The 20047-nt window shown below is 54.4% G+C and overlaps 6 protein-coding genes across 6 annotated transcripts; 3 read left to right on the forward strand and 3 right to left on the reverse strand.

The window, feature by feature from the left end:
- Positions 1 to 294: 294 nt before the first annotated feature.
- Positions 295 to 1831, forward strand: J4E87_003290 (uncharacterized protein; the record flags this gene model as incomplete). Its single annotated transcript, XM_049374919.1, has 2 exons — positions 295 to 298; positions 423 to 1831. 2 exons carry the CDS (start codon positions 295 to 297, stop codon positions 1829 to 1831), a joined length of 1413 nt encoding a protein of 470 aa, XP_049234841.1.
- A 4380-nt stretch (positions 1832 to 6211) lies between these two features.
- On the reverse strand, positions 6212 to 7655 carry J4E87_003291 (uncharacterized protein; the record flags this gene model as incomplete). Its single annotated transcript, XM_049374920.1, has 2 exons — positions 6212 to 6514; positions 6564 to 7655. 2 exons carry the CDS (start codon positions 7653 to 7655, stop codon positions 6212 to 6214), a joined length of 1395 nt encoding a protein of 464 aa, XP_049234842.1.
- A 2478-nt stretch (positions 7656 to 10133) lies between these two features.
- On the reverse strand, positions 10134 to 11373 carry J4E87_003292 (uncharacterized protein; the record flags this gene model as incomplete). The annotated part of the gene is made up of 3 exons (XM_049374921.1): positions 10134 to 10410; positions 10463 to 11226; positions 11278 to 11373. 3 exons carry the CDS (start codon positions 11371 to 11373, stop codon positions 10134 to 10136), a joined length of 1137 nt encoding a protein of 378 aa, XP_049234843.1.
- A 1374-nt stretch (positions 11374 to 12747) lies between these two features.
- On the forward strand, positions 12748 to 13383 carry J4E87_003293 (uncharacterized protein; the record flags this gene model as incomplete). The annotated part of the gene is made up of 1 exon (XM_049374922.1): positions 12748 to 13383. One exon carries the CDS (start codon positions 12748 to 12750, stop codon positions 13381 to 13383), a length of 636 nt encoding a protein of 211 aa, XP_049234844.1.
- Positions 13384 to 13723: 340 nt separating this feature from the next.
- Positions 13724 to 16582, reverse strand: J4E87_003294 (uncharacterized protein; the record flags this gene model as incomplete). Its single annotated transcript, XM_049374923.1, has 2 exons — positions 13724 to 15829; positions 15878 to 16582. The coding sequence occupies 2 exons, from the start codon at positions 16580 to 16582 to the stop codon at positions 13724 to 13726; spliced, it is 2811 nt and encodes a 936-aa protein (XP_049234845.1).
- Positions 16583 to 19037: 2455 nt separating this feature from the next.
- On the forward strand, positions 19038 to 19946 carry J4E87_003295 (uncharacterized protein; the record flags this gene model as incomplete). The annotated part of the gene is made up of 2 exons (XM_049374924.1): positions 19038 to 19202; positions 19257 to 19946. 2 exons carry the CDS (start codon positions 19038 to 19040, stop codon positions 19944 to 19946), a joined length of 855 nt encoding a protein of 284 aa, XP_049234846.1.
- Positions 19947 to 20047: the final 101 nt, after the last annotated feature.

Below are 20047 nucleotides of genomic sequence, written 5' to 3' on the forward strand. Positions count from 1 at the left end.
TCTGGACAGCAATATACCAAGGTCAGGTAGATTGTTAGACATAAACAGGGTTATACAGCTAGCCTCAATAAATGAATGAACATTGCCTTTTCACGCACGTCCACATTGACTGTGATGTCGGTGGTCGGTCGAAGATCGCTGAAACCCTCTGACGTCGGCTGGACCCTGAGGCTAAAGTCGCCGGTTCCCCACATCGGGGCCGTTGCGGCAGGTACCACAATGACAGCACCACATCGACGGGAACATCGCTCGGTATCCGACCGAGAGCCGTACATACATATGCGCAATACTAAGATGGGTTTTCTAATGATATACCACGAGACTGACGTCGCATCTGAATACAGACTCATACCACCAACGACATCATAAGCACCTTCCCCTTCTTCAATTACGAAAATACCACCCAACACTGAAGCTTCTAGACTGTTCAGCAGCCATGGGAGACTACGATGCTATTCAGATCAATCTCGATCCGAATAGTACCATGAGTCTTGGCGACGATTCTAGCGACTTCTCCTACGGCTTCTCTCACACGAACGGCACCAACGGCAGCAATGCTACACCTCTTCCAATCGTGATCGCAGGAGGCGGTTGCGTCGGTCTCTTCCTAGCCCTCCTCCTCGCACAGTCAGACATACCCAACAAAGTGGTCGTCATCGAACCACAGCAACCAGACCCCATGTCAACGCGCGCAATGGCCCATCAACCGCCTACATATCCCATCTTATCCAAAGTCGAAGGCTTACTACCGGAACTGGTCAAGACAGGAAGTCTAAGCTCAGGTCTATGTTTCCGAACAAGCATCCAAAACGGCAGCAAAGTGATTGCAGAAAAAACATTCGACAACACCGGCGAAGGCATGAAAGGAAAAGGCCAACTCCTCCTACCACAAGGAAAATTCCAACAAATCCTCATGAAGCGCCTAGCAGCTCTAGGCGACGAAAAAGCCGAAGTACGCCTCGGAACAAGCGTCTCATCCTTCAAATCAACCCCAACCAGCGTCACCGTGCAAATCACCCCCGAAGCCACCTCCCTGCAACTCGGCGACGAAACGCTCGAAGCCGCCTACCTAATCGACGCAACCGGCGCCCACTCCACCATCCGCAAAGACCTCAACATCAGCCTCGAAGGCGAAACACTCGACGCGCAACTCGTAGCCACAGACCTTTATTTCGACTTCCACGCCCACGGCTTCCACGACGCGAATTTCGTTGTGGATCCGGTGAACTACGGTCTCATTGGCCGTATTGATCATGCGAAGGATGGGAAACCCGCCTTATGGCGCGTGAGTTATGGAGTCCCGATTGGTGTTTCTGAGGAGGAGATCAACCGGACGCTGGATGAGAAGTTGGGGGTTATGATGCCGGATGGAGGACGGGATGAGCGGGGAAATAAGGTGTATGAGGTTGTGAGGGTGGCGCCGTATAAAGCGCAACAGCGGCTTGTTCCGTCGTTGTATCATCACGAGGAGCGGGTTTGTCTTGTGGGGGATGCGGCGCATTTGACGAATCCGTATGCGGGACTTGGGTTGGCGTCTGGGATGGCGGATGCGTCTTCGCTGTCCGAGGTTCTTGTTCGGGTTCTTACTGGGAAGGCGGCGGATGGTGAGAGGTTGTTGAACGCTTGGTCGGCGGCGAGAAGGGAGAGCTTTCTCAATGTTGTGGATAAGCCTTCGAGGATGGCGTATAAGCGGGTCAAGGCTGATGTTAGCAGTGATGAGAAGATACGGGAGATGATGAGCAAAGATCCGCTTGTGGGTGCGTTGAAGAAGGGTATGCCTGTTCAGCCGCCGAGTTTAGAGACGAAGGGGGAGGAGTTGGAGGGGTGGTGATGGCGAGGATGTTGATCATGCGACGTTATGGGTTTGTTGTAGATCCTCTTGACAACATGGCCATCAATTCATTATACATTAGAACCCGCAGAACACGAGTTGCTCAAAAGATCATGACCCCCCATACCATCCCCCCAATCGACTAATCCCCGTAGGTAGCACCTCGTCTTCAACAACCGAATTCGTAAGCTGCCCCCACAGATCCATCTCACCATCCCAATCCCTTCCCGCCTCCACAGGATAATCCTTCGGCGGAACAGGCGGCCTCTCATCCCCCTTCATCGGCTTCGTCACCCTCTTCATCTTCCCATACGCCAACCTCGCCACAGCCGCTGCGTCCTGATCCTCCGTAAAATACTCTAGGTAATCCTGCAGCTGAGGCGTGCGATTACTCTCCGGATACCCCTCGACGCGTCCAGTAGTCGTCCTGTTCCATCCGAAGCTAGTAATATCTGGTAGTGCGCGGACTAATCTTGTCCACTCGTGGTGTATGGCTGGTCGTTGGAGTAGAGAGTAGATAACATTAGTATGTTTCCACTCCCTCACGCCCTTCCCCTCTTCCCCCATATGCCGCGCAACATGATCACACCTCTCCCCCCACTCGTTACTAAAATGAACGCAGAACCCACAGCCCCAGCCCGTCCTCGTCATACGCCGCCGTCTCGCAGACAGCGCATGAACCTTTTTCCCACCGCCTACCTCGGCACAGGACGTGCATCGGTGAGCCGTAGAGTGGTGTTTCGTGTAGTCCTTAGCGAGGAAATAGATGTGATCGCAGAGTCCACAAACGAACATCTCGGGTCGCTCTTGGTAGGTTTCTTCGTGCCGCTTCCAGTCTGCTTTTGAGATGAAGGGGCGGGTGCAGATGGTGCAGAAGTAGGCGTGGGGCTTGGGGCAGAGGCGGGATTGTTTGTGTGCGGAGACGCAGGTTTTGAAGTAGTCTTTTGATTGCGGGGCTGGTTTCTTGGGGGACTTTGCTTTGGTGGAACGTTGGGAGGGCTCTTCTGTTGGAGTGGGGGAATATAGAGGTGGATCGGCGGGACCGTGACACAAGAGATGTTCGGCCATGGAAAAGTGTTGGTTCCTCGACATGTCGGAGGTGTTCGAGTAGGCTGATATGGACGATGACATTGAGTCTCGAAGAGGGGTCTGCGAGAAGCTGCTGTTGCCCGACGATCGATAGCTGGACATTGCCGACGAGAAGCTCGAAGCGGAGAGGTGTTGCGACGAAAGGAAGGGCTGGCGTACGGTGTTTGCGGTCGGCCATTGTCGAGGAAGATTTTGTAGAGTCTCTGTTTTCGGGTCAGTCAAAGCACTACTCTGGGGCACTGGGAGTAGTCTTCCATACCGATAGGGCTTTGTTGGTACTTGTTGGCGATGCTGGGCTGATCCTCCATATAGCTCCATGCTGAGAACGCAGTGTCGAAGACTTCGTTACCAAAATCATCAGTCGTATCGTATGTATACAGCGAGCCAGCGCTTGAATGTTCGTAACCGCTCATGATGCAGAAGAGGATAAGATGTACAAGAAAGAAATGTATTCAATGCGCACTGCGCTGGTCATGAAAAAACGACGTCCTGACCAAAACACCAACATGCCTCCATCGCCGGCTATATACCCCCAACCACATTCTCAGCCTCAGCTGCAGCGACCAGAAATGCGGCTAGCGTTGTGGAGGAGGCGTAGTTCACCTGAAACGCGGCGAACGCTGATGGCAGCCGTTTCATGGCCTGTCCGTGTTTCGAAACAACAGGCATCCAGAATGAGGGGTCGCGACGATTGGAGCGAGATAACTAGTCGTGCAGAGGCGTGCATATCTGTGTTCCCAAGGCTGTTGACCGGTTGCGATGAAAATATGCGCTGCGAGGGCGAGTGGTTGAAGCGAAAGGCTGAAACGGCGACCGGCGAATAGGCGATGGTTTGCCAAGGAAGCGGGACCAGAAGCCATCCAAAATGTCCGACCGTATTTATAAGTTGCTGCAGCCCGAGATGCTGACGTGCATGTTCCCGAGGTACTTTGAGATCCCAGAATACGCTGGTAGTGACCAGGGTACTTCATCCGGTAAGCCTGGGTGAGTCTGCGAACCTTTTGTGACCTCCACGACCCATCTTCCCATCAACCTCCACCACCTACAAACGTCACAGTCGTCTCCTCGCCCACCTTGCGGCCCACCGACGTCTTGCTCTATCGCCTCGGATACCTCCTAGCCTTACTGTCGAGTCGCCGTCAAAACGTTGGGGTTCAACGTCGTCCTCAAAGCTGTTTCGTACCGCTGCCTTTGCAGCCCAAAAGTCGTTCATCTCGCTGCCTATGCAGCCTAGTCGTCGTCGTTGACCTCGTCCTCGTCCTCCTCGTCACTGGAGCTTGGTTCAACAGGCGTGTGGCTCACGCTGTGGGAAATATCCCAAAAATGGTTCCATTTGTTCTTGATGTGCTCTTTGAGCACCGCTCCCTTGCACAGGAACTTCTTCCTGCTGTCGTCTAGCCACTTTCTGAAGGCCATTTGGGTTGGATAGTGGGATTGTTGTTGTGTTGTGGGTATGGTGTGTATGGTGGTGGTGGTGATGGTGAGAGTTTGCCAAACGGAGCTGAAATAGCAAGCATGGCTGTAGCTACCAAATTTCCAATACAAGGTGACTGTAGATGCCATGTGGGCTTTAGTAAGCTTGGGCCTTTGGAGACTTGCAAACCTATGAGCTGAAATGCCTCAATTGTTGTGCTGGTTTGGTGATTTGGCGCTAGTGCGGCGAACTGGGAGCCCCCCCAATGCTCGGACATATTCAACACCAGATTCACGAATGCACTGCCCCCACAACCCTCCCTGTCAATACTCACGTCGTTCTACCGCTACTGGAAGACACATGTCCAGCTCATGTGGTCCCCTGGGACTGTTCTACCGCTGTGCTCGACGCCGCAGAAGCTCGTGATAACCTCCAGGCCAACCTCATGCGGGGCTCTCTACGTTGAAGCTGGCATCGGCGATCTCCTGGCGCTCCCGAGAATCAGGGCCTCCTATGTTCTCATTCCATACACGCAGCTGCTGGCGCTCCTTGTAGCGGCGGGCCATGGTCGTGGGCCGCTCCAAGGCCGCTCTCTGCGTCGAGTCTGGCATCGGTGACCTCCTGGCGCTCCCGAGAATCACGGCTTCTGATGTCCTCGTTCCATACATGCAGCTGTTGGCGCTCCTTGCGGAGGCCGGCGAAGCTCGAGGACCGCCTCAAGGCCGCATTCTCCGCCGCCGAAGGCCCAGCTGCAGCCCACAGTAAGACCCCCAGCTAACACGATGAAGACACTCACCTTACCCCCCATTGACTACAGACAGACTCGATGTCGCAAGCAGCCTCGCAGTTTGGAATTACCCCGCGGCGGAGAACCAACTGCCTACATTCTTCGAGACGTCCGGCCGTCTCCCCGAACCACGAACCTCGCAGCTCCGATTGAGACCACGAAGCCGGACAGGCAGCGCGGCGACGCCCTCTTCTATACCCACCATCACACCGATAGTGCCCTCGAGCCTTACTAGATCGCGCCGGCGACGGGGTTGAGGGGCTGCCTCGAAGCGCGAAGAGTTCTTCCATCGAGGACAAAGGATCGACACGGACAAAGAGCTCCGCGACCGCCCCTCCAACGACAGGAGACTTACTTCTACAGGCGGCATCGTATGGATCCGCCTCGGCGATGCATATTACTGCTCCGCTGGTGACTACCTTGTACCTGGCGGCGTTGGTGCTACCAGCCGCCCACCTTTACCGATAGATCCGCGGAAGCAACGGCGTCGCGAAGAGTCAAAGCCATACAAGCAAGCTTGCCTCTTGATGTGCACGATGGCAATCTCATTGGAAGGCATCACTCACCTGATGGCGATAATTACCGTGAAGACAGACAGCTTCAGCGAACTGTCGCATGTCCTCAAGCACACAGCGCCGCGTCCGAAAAGACAAAGCCTCACATGACGAGACCGCTCTGCTATACCTGTGGCCGGGATACTTCACATCTTACGGATTTGCGCGACGACAGAACCGCGACGACGAACAACTCTTCATACATCCAGACGGACCACGATGCTGCTTCGCACCACAACATGCGGGCATGGGCTGCGTTACAAGGGGCGCAACATATCGGGCTCTCGGCGTGGACGGCTCCTCAGACGACGGGAAGATGCACGCTTGCGCAATGCAAGCACGACAGCAAGTCAAGAGTGGAGTTCATATCTGCTCTTTCATACGGGTGTATCTTCTCCAAGTTCCAGGAAGCGACCCAGTGGAGTATCCAGGGTCGTCGTACCAATACCGGCCAACTCTTACAACTTTGGTGGTCATCCCGACTCATCAGACAACGCATGAGCCGTCTTGTCAGGCAAGATTGTGAACGTCAAACTTTAACGCCTGAATAGTTCAGGTACAGGCAAGAGCTGCCTCAGTCGCTTCGCCGCAGTCACGACTCGATCGTCATCGCTGTGTTCGCTCATCATCACGAAGTTCATTGAGGTCCAAACATTCTGCAACTTCATGCCGACTAGCGCAGCCTGAAGTCTTATTCGACTGTCTCGCGGAAGGCTGGAGTCCTCAAAATCCAAGCTCTTGATAACACCATGATGCACTTTCATCTGGAGGCCGATGTCGTCCTTGGGGTCGAGCACGAGGCTAAAGGCTGGTGTTTGCGACCACATCCAATCATCAGTCTGTGGACGTTAGCATCGACAGCGAAATAATCGGGGGCTACGTGTGTACCTGTAGCTCGTCGTAGCCTTTCTGGATATCGGGGATGTTCAAGTGCTCTTGGCCGACAGTTTGCACGATGCTTGGAGCTCCCAGCTCAGCATACATTGATGCAAACTCCTCTTGCAGACGTTCCTGGAATGTCGACACGTCGAGACCGATGTTGGACACAGGCGAGCTGACACTCTCGACACCCTGGGCTTGTATGACGCTCTTCGCGGGAGATCGCAAGTAGTGGGGTATGATGTGCAGGTTCGGCGAGCTCAGTAGTGTCGTCGCATGGTGCAAGGCGCGTTGGCGCGTCAGCTTGTATGCTGAGCCGGACACCTTCAGCGGCCGTGGTCCGCCTTCGTCGGTCGTGTAGGGCGTGCGATGCGTGTCCTGAGGGTCGGCCGTGTGCCTCTCGTGCCCTTGGTCGAGAACGATGTCGTGTCGCTCGTTGACTCTGGCGCGCTCGATGCCCAGCTTGCGCAAGGCGCGAACGACCATCTCGGCGTGCAGGTCGCGTGTGAAGTCGCCGCGGGGACATGTGATGCTCCAATTGAGGTTGCCCTCATCATGGAAGACTGTACCTCCACCGGAGCGGCGGCGAACAAGGTCGACTGTACCGATGCCCGGGGGCTCGCTGTCTTTGGCGTCATGGGCCCCGCGGGCGGCGTTGAGGATGTCCAGATTGACCTCCGTCCACGGGTTCTGGTTTCGCCCAATGACGACGCACGGCCTGTTCACATAGAGAAAAAGAACAGTGCTGTCGGCGGGGCTCTTGCGCAGGATGTGGTCTTCGATGGAGAGGTTAAGGTACGGGTCGCTGCTGCGGGACACGTAGGTCTGCAGCTTGTTGGCGGGGTCGGCGAGCTTCTCCGTGAAGGACGAGTATTGTCGAACCGTATCCCATGTCGTATATGGTATCGCTGAGCTTCTCCAAGAGCTACGGAGGGCGTCTTGTCGTACGGGAAGGAGCGTGTCATTTGGGGCAAACACCGTCCAGCCTGTCGAAAGCGTGCGGAAGCTGCGAGGAGCCGCAAACGGATTGCGACTCGTGCATTCATGTCGTGAGCAGACGCGCTGAGCATGCGATATGCTCAGACCCCTCGATGGCGCCATGACGATTGGGTCGATGTTGGTGTTGGCGACATGAAGTTGGCGAGGCGTTGAAGCCGCCAAAGGCCCCACGGCATGCCCGAACTAGCAAGCACCGCCGAGTGGCCCCAATCTTCCCAACGTCAAACCTCAAGGCTGTGATGGCAGTCTCTGCTACCACCACCTCCTGAGCGTCTACGAGGCCTGCGCATCCTTTTTGCACCGTTCCTATTATCGGTGTGAAGGGAATTACCGCTTGGCATCTGATCTCGCGCATTTTGCCCCTGATGACCCCGCATCATGGGCTTGACACGGCTTCCTTGGATGTCGTTCAGGACCACACCATCTCCTGCATTAAGGATGGCATAGCTTCTGCAGCTCATGCATGCTGACCTTCATCTTAGCCGGATCTCCTGGCTTCTATGGTGCGCTGTCATATGTCGGATCATTCCTTTCATTCCTACGTCTTTCGTGAATGTTTTCATTTGTCACTTCCAGCACGATATCACTCCTTCTTCATGTCACATTTCCATTCTATATGTCCATCTCAAGTCTCGTCTCCTTTTCCACCCGGCTTGTTCAGCCGCCGCACTCTTTGACGGTCGTTGTCACCACGGTACCGCCCCCGCTCTGGATCGCGCCCTCACCACAAGGGCCCACACCACCATCACCGCCAGCTTCACCAAGGCGATACTGAACACCAGGATCATGTCGATTTTTCCCAAAGTCTGATCCTCTTCTTGGGGATGCAAGTATCGTCGACCGGAGATATAAAGGGATTTGGAGTTGTATTCTTCCATCAAGTCATCCAGATCAAATAGCCCGGCGGTCAATCGCACTCTCACCTTAAGAGGGATACAAAAGCTAACGAGTTCGAATAGTATCACTACCCGTTATCCTTTCTTGCTTTTCCGCGCCAATATAGGGCTTACCATTCTTTCCTGGCTTCGGCCTTCTTTCGCGTTGTGTTGGCTTCGGCCGTTTTCAGCATTTGCGTTGGCTTCGGCCGTCTTACATTCATTACATCTTCCTGGTAAGTCAAACATTCCCTTCAGATTGATCGCTTAGGCTGTTCGATCTAGATGACTTGATCTTCTTTTTTTGCTAATGTGTCATCCAGAATGTGACATAGCCTTACTGCATAGTTGGTAGTAAAGTATCAATATGCTTCAGAGCCCTGCACCAGCTCGTATCTTCGCATTGCCTTCTATCCTGCAGCATCCTCGCTGCTTTATATCTTTTTGTGCAGAACGCATTCACATGCTGTCAGAGCTACACGCATACGCAGCCTGGCAGTCCGTGATGCTGTTGTTCCCCCGCGAAAGGAGCAAACGCGTCATCGCCGCACAACAACAAAACCTCCGCTCCTGCCTACACGCCCCGCAACTGCTAGGAGCCTCCCCCTCTCCTCGCCATCAAGTGCAGCCCAATTCTTTTAAAGGAGGGAAACAGAAGTCCCTTCGCCATATAACCCCCGTATTCCAGCCATCATCCCATCAAAGTCCAAGAAAATAGCGTAGTGGTCCACTCCACTCCCTCCAACACCGCTCAACTCGCTCGTGTTCGAATCACGCTAACGACCATCTTCCAGCTCCCCCACCGGCCTAACCTCACCGGTCTTTAGATTTCGGGGCCTATCCCCGGTCACAGAAGTGTGATGCTAACCAGCGACAGAGTACGCTAACTTGCAGTGGAGGAATCGGGGGACCTATCGACGTAAGTTAATATCTTCTCCTTCAACACATAACACAACACTACGCTATTTGAGATGGACATCCTTTTTTGCTGTTTGGAGGGTCTTAGCTTTTTAGTAGCTGGCATGTCGCGGCGGCGGCGGCGGCGGCCTAAGCTGTGTGTGTAAGGACATCTTCCTTCCTCCTGCTGGGTCTGAGTGAAGACGACAATAGCAGAGAAGAGTTTGCTACGAGCAGAGGCGCGTGCTCCATCTCATCTTTTTCGCCTTGTTGTTGTCTTAGCGAGTCGCAATATTCTCCTCTCCCTCACCCTCTCCACCGCCCACATCCCCTCCACACCAGCAACAGCAACAGCACACACCACACCATCTTGCCTACATCAACCTCCAGCCGCGCATACACCTCTCTCTCAAGCCACCCACAAACCTACATACCACCACCGCCGCTCCTCTCCCCATCCCCGCGACTCACCCCACCACCTACATACCCCCCACACCACCTCCGTCCGCCTCGCACAACCCAGCCAGGCGACCATGGACCCCAACGCGGTCCTCACGAACACGTCGGTGACGTCGACGACGGCGACAACCCAGGCCGGCAACACCACACAGAACGTGGCGGTGGTCCAGAGCGCGGCGACTACAACACAGATTGTAGAGACGGTCGAGGTCATCACGGTCACGCATACGACTACAAAGGTCACCAAGGTCATGACTACAACGATGAGATAAGGGATGTGGGTGCCGGGGGTGGTTAGTGGAGATACGTTTGGGGGCTTGGAAAGTAGATGTATTCATTACATACACTGCTAGAGCGGAGTTTGAGGAGTTGAACTGGAGACGTCGGTTCTTGGGGGACTGTCTTCTTTGGCAGCAACAGCGGCCAATTGGTCGACTGTGGCTTGTGTCGCGTCGGTTGTGGTTGGTAGAGGGACTGGTGGGGTAGAGGTTGTGTTTGTTGAGGGCGTTCTTGCGTGGTGGGGTTCATCTTCTTCATCACGATCTATCGACTCCTCCCATTCCACGTCATCCTCTGCTGAGCTGGAAGCGTTTGCGCCTTCGGGTTTGCGGGCATGGTAGAAGAATCTACGTAATTAGCAAATTTTGCTTCATAATGGTGACTGGACGGACTACTTACACATCAGCATAGAAATGCCGGTCTTTCCTCTTGGCCTCCGCTCTGCACTCCGATAGGAAGACTTCCACTTCCTCCCTCGACCATTTCAGCACGCGTGTGAAGAGCCCGAGTGAACTACTCGGTAGCCAGTCCATCAGATCCTCATACACGAAGCGACCTAGGAGCTTAAATCTCGCGCCTTTTGCCCACTTCCCTACAGGCCACTTGTAGTTCTTGTAGTTGATACTTTTGAAGCCGGCATTACGGATCTGCGGCGTGAAGTGTCTTGGACTGGTGCCATCGAGACCGATCTTCTTTGCGGCGTCGAGAAAATACTCTGACCAGCGAATTAGAGGTGAGTTCTCAGCTGTGACATCCGGGTCCATGCATCTTATGGGGAAGGCAAGGTCTTGGCATTCGAGGTAGCCTCCCGGTTTGAGGTTGGCGTACGCCTGCGCGAAGAAACGGTCCCAGTCCTTGATGGCTGCGACCATAGCCCGCGTATGGATATAATCGAACTGGTCATGGAAGATCCAGTCTTGCTCGCAGTCATCGATGAGAAATTCACAGTTTGGAGGCACTTGAGCGGGTTGTATGGGGCTCAGATCCGTGCCAAGGACGCGAGCGGACGGATGCTCATCAGCGAACTCAATGGACCAGATGCCAGTTCCACATCCCACGTCGAGCACGTTTTGCACATCTTTGGGGATAGGCGCTCGATAAAGTTTGCCGTCGAGTGTGAGTCTGAAGGCGTGGTGCTGTAGATCCAATCGGTCCGCTTCCACCTAGTGTCGGCATCAGCAACAACAATGCTACTCCCACCGATAGTTGCACACCTCATCATTGGGTACAGGATATTGTCCCTCGGCATACGCATGATACCGTCTGCCGTTCTCGTAGCGAAAGTTGAAAACCGAAGACGTCGCCGACATGGTGTAAGACGACTGAGTGTCACCGTAGGCAGAATCACCAAAGTTGGAGTCGCGCTCGTCGCTCTGCCCTTCTGTATCTTCACTCTATTGTGACAGCTGTCAGTCGGGCGAGCTAATACAGCCAAGGTTTGGAACAGGGAACGCACGTCGATTTCGAGCGACGGACCGGAGCTGCTAGCCCCTTCAGCAGTAGAATCATCATGGGCGCTCCCGTTAGTGTCTGTCGAGCTGCTCGAGGCTGACATGTTGTTTTTGTCTTTTCTGGGGTGGAGAGGGGCAACGGCGGAGCGGTCATACTGGTGGCCTTGGGCTTCCCTAACGGCGCTTTAGATGGATTGTGCGGTATCCAGCTCATTGGTAACCCAAGCGCAGACGATCAATTGCTGCGTTGTTAGGTTCGCGTTTTTCAGGCGCCCCGGCCAATCGCATCCGGTGGATGTGTCGTCGGACGGAAGTTCCCAGGCCTTGCCATGTGCCGCGTCTTATTCATGGAGTATCTTGCAGGAATGGCACGTGGGATGGCGTGCATATTCCTTGGAGTTACCCCGTCGGAGTTGGCGAAGGCGGTGTCGGCGTACCCCGAGCGTATAATGGCCGCGCTATCCATACATGCCTCCGAAGACCAACATCCGCGAGAGTGCTCTGGGGATTTTGAGTGTTTAGTTGATTGCATGCGCAAACATGTGATCGAATTCCGCTGCAATCTGCTGCGGCCAGATACGACTGTAGCATCGGACTTGAGCCTTGAGCGGTGGGTGTGGTGCAGGACGGGCTGCCGGGCGTAATCCCCGTGTTGGTGGCCGGCTGCGATTAGCCGACGTCGTCAGTGGCTGCTGCATATCGCATCGAGCCGAATCCAGCATGTGACGATGGCTTCTATGTTGAAGATGGTGTTTTTAGAGACACAATGATCAGTATGGCGAGGTTTGTAGTTGAAAGACAGCAGATTGCCGTCGAATCAGCGCCAAGAAGTCGCGCTCGCGTCTCCACCCGCAAGGGGCGCCGATCAACGGCGGCCCTTCAACCGCTGCAAGAGCGTTAGGCATTTCCCGTCGCTAATCGACTTCGCATTGTCGCTATTGCATCAAACCACCAGGTTCCAGGAGAATAGATCGCCGTAGCGTGGGTCGCAGCTTCTCCTTCTGAGCTCGCACAGGTCGCGCTTGATCGCGGATTCTCAACACGACATCCGAGACGCGTCTTCCTCGGGATCCGGGTTGGTCTGCGCGGACTCTGCCTGCTACTCTACAACTCACTCCACCGACAGCTGGATTCAATTCATCCCTCGCTATCCGATCGGATCGCGACTAGTCTAGTTCGAGTTTGGGGTTGCGCCTGCCTACGCGTCTTCACGTCACCAACCCTGCAGTTGCCATGTCGCAACATCATCAAAACAGCTGGCGCCCTCGGCAACAGAACCGCGACTACAGAGCGCCCAAAGTGAGCAAGTGGCTGGATGAGAAACAGAAGGACGACGACCAAATAGCTCCAGATGGCGTTTCCGGTTCTGCTAGCCATCTCGAACGTTGGGCTCTGATGACAGCGGACATGCCAGAGCAGCCTCCTAAGCGTGCCAAAGCGCGAGATATGGAGGAAGAGATCCGCGATCGCATTCACAGAAGATATCAGGGTCCGAAGCACCTTCCACCAGCGACTTCCCACGACGACCCTGAGCCGATGGACGATCGCATGGTGATCGATCTTACAGGCGATGATGACGTACAGCCCCAAGCCCTGGTACCCAAAACAACCACAAAGCGTCCCCGCTCACCATCTCCGGTCCCCGACACACCACGCGTCAATCTCAGTAGTGTAAGCTATGTCCAGACCGTCAAGCGCCGTCGGTCAAGATCACCATCGCCCAAGAGATCTGCTTACTCTGCGTTCAGCGCTCGAACATACGGTACAAAGGCGATGAGCATAGCAGAGTCTGACGAGGACTATGACTATTATCAGTCGAGTGAGTGGAGCTTCCCGAGTAGTGAGGATGAAGATGAGGAGATGGAATGAGGGGTTTGGATGAAAGCGCGCAGGATATGATCACGAGCAAGCCGTTCAGCTGCCGATTGTTGGATGAAGGTACAAGGAAAGGGTTCGAGCGGCGTTGCGCCGAAGTAGATTGGAGCAAGCAGTGAGTCTCACCCACGCTGACCATGTCCAACACAGTATCATCGCTAAACCTCAATGTTGTGCAAATGCAGATTTAACAACACGTGTATATTAGACTTTAAGAATTCTACCAAGGCCGACATGACAATATGTACTGGGTCGCAGTGCGTGAGCATTGTTGCTCGAGCTGACAAATTAACAAATAGACATTAGATTCCTCAACACTTCATTGAAGTCTTGCTCAGCCCTGAAAGCTGCGAGGCGCTGTTGAAATGGATCTTGGCTTAGTCGCGTTCGCGCTCAAGGTCGAAACCCCTCCGACAGGTCCAACACCTGGCAATGGTTGGAAGGCAGCCTCATCGGGCCAGTTGCCAAGCGAAGCCGGGTCACCCCCAACGCGAACCCACTTCGCATGCGAGGGCGTAGGTCCATCCAGAACAAACATCCTGTACCAGCCTACAGGAGCGATGTATGGCCCCTTCGGCGCCTTGACGGTGCATGACCGGCCTGAGCATGACACGCTCGGGAACAAGATACGTGCGCCCATCGAACTTCCATGGGTACTGGACTCGGAACCAAGCAGCGACACCTTGATCGCGCCACCGGATGATGAAGTTACAGTGAACGAGTAGTCCGCCTCCCAAATCCAGTCGACCTGTGGCAAGTCGAAGGTGGGCTGCGCTGCGCCGGAGAGTAGGTAAGGCGGAAGGAAGACCTCCAGACGGTGCTCCTGAGGATGCTTGCCCTGATCTTGCGGGTCGGAGCCCGAGACCAGTACTCTTCCGTCATCCATGATGACAGCCTCGGAGTGGTACATACGTGCGATGGTAGTGTTGGCCATGACGCTCATTCGCTTGCCCCGCGGCTTCCTAGAATCGTACAAGACAGCATTCAAGTTCGCCTGGTCTGCAAGACCAAAGCCTGCTTGTCCGATCTCAGCTCCGTTCAAGATTAGATAAGTGCCGTCTGGTAGTGTTGCCATGCAGGATATGACACGTCGGGAAGGCATCCTCTCGAGACTCCATTGAGCATTGGCAGTATCTGGTTCGATGCTGACGCAGTTGTCAAGTCCCACGTTTGGCTGAGCTGATGCGCCACCGCAGATGAGGACCTCCAAAGGCGCACTATAAGGGTAGTACTGCGGAAGAAGGACTTGAGTACCCTCAAAGGGATATGTGCGGCCTCCTGTGGGATCGTTGACGGCAGCCGGTACCTTTGGCAGGATCTTGACTGTGTCTAGGCTGCGTTCATCGAGGATGCGTGCTTCGTTGTAGTACTGGATGAAGATACCACCGGATGGTAGCACGACCAAAAATGGGTACAGATTGTATGGGTCGGTATCTCTCAGGTACTGCGCTTCATACACAGGACCGACGGTGGGCAAGATCTCCATGTTTGGCACTGGTGGGCCGTTCGAGCCATCTTGTCCGCCGACGATGAGCATTGATCCGTTAGCCATGACCATTCCTGTTGGGTACCAGCGACCTCTTTGGAGCTTGACCGTGTTGACATCCTCCTGCCAGTTATTGGTACCGTTGACACCGGCCGAACCGTCTGGCCAGTAGATGCGGACGCCGAACAGGGAATCTGTCGACCATCCACCAATGTTGATCTGTCGGCCGGCACGATCCGGCAGAGTCAGACCTGCAGCACAGAAAATGTCCGTCTTGATGCCGGTCAGCTCACGGAAGGCATGGAAGATGTCGCCACCGATGGAAGGGTCGAACTCATATGCACCAGTCGTGTTCGGCTCGCCTGTGCCATGCTTTTCAAGGAAGGAGACCTTGCCGTTGACACCAGGCTGCGCAATCAGAGGAATGATGGGACCGCCGACCAGGAACTCATAGCGTCCCGCTGCGGTGCCTTTAGGGTACTCCCAGACGTACAATGGGTCGCCTTCCCACTTGTACCAGCTGAGTCGGTTACCTGCGCCACATAGCGCTTCAGGGTCGCCTGGGCAAGCAATGCTACATTCAGACTCTGGGGCGGGTTTTGAACCAATCTTCTCGATACCATCGAGGTCACCGCAGTAGCACTCTTCTCCGTACTCCATTCCGGCGGCCATGTATCCGAAGGCTTGGCATCGACTCAGACACCATTCCGGTGAGTTACCAGTCTGGTTCAACAGCTTGTGCGGGAATACTTGGTTGCCGATGTCGGTGATGCACCCTTGGTATTGCCAGTCGCTTACATTCTGGGTGGGGGTTGGAATCTTGACGACCTTCAATGGATCTTGGCTTGAGTAGATGCTCATTCGATTAGGACCTCCGCACGTCTCGGCTTGGTTACCAGCACACTTTGTGTTGCACTCCGACTCGGAAGAAGCCGGCTTGCCGCCCATTCTCACCTACATGAGTTAGTATTAGAAGGCATTGGAGATTTGGGTTATACTAACAGCATTGTCACAAAAGCATTGGTAACTGTACTCCATGGCTGCAATCTCATAGCCAGCTTTCGCGCATATACTGGTGCATGACGCAACAGTCATCTTCTGATCATCGGGTTGTTGATTGTTAACGATGCGGAATCCGGGTCCATCGACATAGCAGCCTTTGTACTCGAAGCCTTCCGGGAGTCCAGTTGCAATGGGCGCTGCGCTGGATGCTCCAGTAGCAGATGCCGTTGCAGACGCGGTTGGTGTAGCTGTGGCCGAGGTGGAAGATTCACCACCTGTGTAGAAACGGAAGAATGTCAAGCGATCAGGACCGCCGCACATCTCTGTCTGGTTGCCATTGCATGCCATGTTGCACCCCTTCTCGCCGTCAGGCGCAGGACCGCCATTGGCTCGAATCTGGTTGTCACAGAAACACTCGCCGGCATACTCAGTGCCAGCCAGGACGAAGCCTCCAGCTCGGCATGCAGCCTTGCACTTGTCGTTGGTCATACCACCAGTCACTCCCATTCCCACGGAGAGCGACCGACCACCGACGTTATCCGTGTAACATCCTTCCGAAAACCATCCTCTCTTCGGTTCCGGAGTTGTGGTATTGCTAGGGAGTTCGGGCGCCGCTGAACTCTGCGCGCTAGCGGAGCAAACCAGGGACAGTACCAGGAGATGCAGGCTAAATGGCAGCCGCCGCAGGGCATAAAGTTGCGCCATGTGTGGCGCAATGGGAAAGTGTCAAACGAGCGACAAAAGTATATTGAATCGACAAAGTTCCGAGTGCAAGAAAGGAGCACCGGCTGTTTAACAACACCCTGGGTATCGTATTCGCATCCCAGGCAAGACGATGTATATAAGCGTCTAGTATTCCTAACACCTCGACCGCCTCCCAGCCCATGCCCTAACCGCGCCTGATCACACCGACGCCCACATCGCAGCCGCATTGTCTTCCAAGTCCGGTAGGTACATTGGCGACAGCCGGGGCTGCATGCGTACGGCGCCTCTTTGTCTGCACGTGTCAGCACGCGAGCTGCAACATTTCAATAGTCGACATGTAGACATTGCGGCTGACAGGCAGCGAAAAAAAACAGGTCCAACATACGGCACCGCTATCAAGTTAGTACTCGCTTAGGCAGGTGTCCCGCTGCTTGGTATTACCGGATAAGTAAAGGCTCTTATCACGACCCAATCAGCACACGCATCCTACACGCAGCGTTAATCTATTTCCTCAGCAATTCTCCTATTGAATTTCGTTTAAATCGGGCGCCATGCGTCCTGGCGGCCTTGCGAACTAGTCTGTGCGAGAAAACGAGGAAAGGAGGGTCTAACAGCCATGTCGCCCGTTGCAACATGGCCCGTCGTTGGCCGACCGTGTCGCTGGGCAGAGAGCACATGGCGCGCCTAAACCAGCGGGACGATACGGAGCGTGGTCCGTAGCCCTACACACCCCCCGATCCTAGCCTCACGATGCAGCGATGTGCGATACGAGCCCGGGGATGAGTGCGCGCTAAGAATAGTGCTCCGTACATGACACCAGGCTGCTTTGCCGCTCTTATGCCGCGCCTACACTACAACACCGTATCAGTATTATTGTGTTCTGGTCTAGCTGCAGCAACCTCGCACAATCGCTTTGTTACATCGTCGACATTGTTATACGTGCTCTTGTGCCCTAGGAGAACGTATTCGCAGCCAATGCGACAGCATTGCTCGACTAGCTACGGTACTTTCTCTAGTCTGCGCAATGCCACACAGAACTGCCAAGCTCAATCACCACGATATCCGCCCCCAAGCTTCCCGTTCGTAAGATGAAGCAACTCCAAAGTGGGCGCCCCATGGCTGATCGACCCCGGGCCGTGTGGGGAACCCAAGAAAATTCCTGCGAACAAGATATGCTGCCGTCGCCCGAGCCTAGCCATATTCTCACCTTGTTAGTTCAGGTATCTACACCGGTGTGGTGTGGGTTCGACGGCAGTCTGGCCCAAGTGTTATGTGGAGATTCTGGCGACGTCAAGATGTGCACTTGCTGCTTCCTGTCGCCCTGCAAGCCACCATGTACCTAGTTGTCAGCCTTGTGGTGGGATGCGTGGCATGTGATGGGCAGGAGCTGAGTCATGCGCGCTTGTATGTCACTTATAAGGCGGTGTTGGCATGAGTGGGGTGTTGCTTCTATCGCGACCTAAGCTGCGAAGAGGAGGTGGGATGTATGCAACATGTCCACTTTGATGTATTGGCATTTCGTATCTGCAGACATGTAGTCGGAGCGGGATGGAGCGATAGTTGGTAGTAGGTCCGAAGCAGGATAGCTTACATACTCAGTTACTGAAGTCAGCTCGGGCTGGAGTAGACGCAGTAGAAGTGGATGCAGCCCCTGATATCTCCGACAATGCTTATTCGAGAGTCGCCGCTGACTGCAGAGAATCGATACATGTGCGGCTGTACCCTTGGCATATATTGGAGCATGTAGGTCTGAATTAGGCAAGTTGCGGGTTTGAAGGTGTAGACAGAAATGGTGGACTGGTGTATCGACAGCTGAAGCAACTGGAAGTTCCTGCGAGCTGGTACCGCTATCGCTCGCTATTGGTATCCTGACTTTGACAAGATATTGGCTGACTTCTGCGGCGCCATCGTAGTGTATTGGATGCTCACCACAGGTGGACTTCGCTGGCAAGCCGAGGGCAGTGGATTCGCGAACTTCATCCTTCGCCACGAAAAGCTTCCTCCTCGCCGACCTTGATACTCGGTTACTGCAGCCGAATATGTTGTAGCGCATTGGTGTGACGATGTACCTCTAGCTGAAGGCTGTGCAAGAGATGAGGGGCAGATGCGAAAGATAATCTAGAGCGGCCCGTGTAAGAGTCTCCTAGACTGGAGGTACTACAACTAGGCGTGGTAGTCAGCTGCCACGAATTGATCGCCAGTCGGAGTTGTCGTCTAAGTTGCAAGCCACTTGCTAGCAGTCTCAGAGATAGAAGGCGCATCTTGAACGATGCCGTCAAGCGTAGCCACTTCCCATGCAGCGTGGCGACTAGTCCCGATGCGGTTAGTGACCGCGGGGTAAATGCTCAGATCCGCAGATCAGGGTCCTCCAGCTGCCCAGCCTTGGAACAGATCATCTTGCACGACTGAAGCCAAGAGAGAAAGCCCAGGTCGCGTTCACTCAGCTGAAGATCCCATGGCTTCGCTGCCACCTGTACGCGCCTGCATCTTCGATGTAGACGGCACGCTCATCAACTCAGAAGACATCTACACAGATATCTACAACAACATACTGCGCGAGTACGGAAGACCAGATTACCCATGGGCGATCAAGGCAACACAGCAAAGCAGAGGCACAAAGGTCTGTGTTGCTCAGCCCTATCATTTTGTCCCGTCGTGCTAATGCTTAGTACAGGGTACCAAGCGTTTACTAGACTGGGCACAGGTACCCCTCACGCCAGCTGAATGGTCTGCAAAGGAGAAGGGATTCACACATCTCTTCGAAAACAGTAAGCTGCTTCCAGGTGTTGAAACTCTCCTCTCAACCCTGAAAGCAAAGACATCACCGCCTGTGCTGCTTTCGTTAGCTAGTTCAGCTGGTCAGCAAAAGTTCGCATTAAAGACATCGCACATAGCCGCTATCAATGCGGCGTTTGACGATCCAGCGTTTCACGTCTTCGGCGATGATCCGGAGATGTCTGATAGCAAGAAGAAGCCAGAGCCTGACATCTTTCTACTCGCTTTGAAGAGGTTGGATGCCGCTGAGACAGCACGTGGCGAGCGCACATTGGCGCCTGCAGAGTGTTTAGTGTTTGAGGACTCAATTGCCGGTGTAGAGGCAGCAAGAAGGGCAGGTATGCGGGTCGTTTGGGTGCCACATCCTGGGCTTGCGGAGGTTGGTAAAGGGCGGGAGATGGATGTCCTTATGGGGAGGACGGAGGAAGATGGCACCGTGCCTGAGTATGGAACGCCAGTGGAAGGAAATGCGAGAAGGCTTGTCACTGCTAAAGACGGTCGACTCATGTCGGATGATGGTATGGCGGAGCTGAGGATGAGTCTCGATGACTTTCCGTATGCAGCGTATGGTATCAATGTTTCGCAATGAGTTGGATGCGATCGCTTTTGTGCGCATCTACGGACATGGCGAGGCATGGTCATTTTGCTTCACGGAAACCATGCAACGCTCGTATCAACACTCGTGTGATT

This window comes from Alternaria ethzedia, assembly GCF_023757985.1.
Source record: "Alternaria ethzedia strain BMP 0044 chromosome Unknown scaffold_6, whole genome shotgun sequence".
In the NCBI taxonomy this organism is placed as follows: domain Eukaryota; kingdom Fungi; phylum Ascomycota; class Dothideomycetes; order Pleosporales; family Pleosporaceae; genus Alternaria; species Alternaria ethzedia.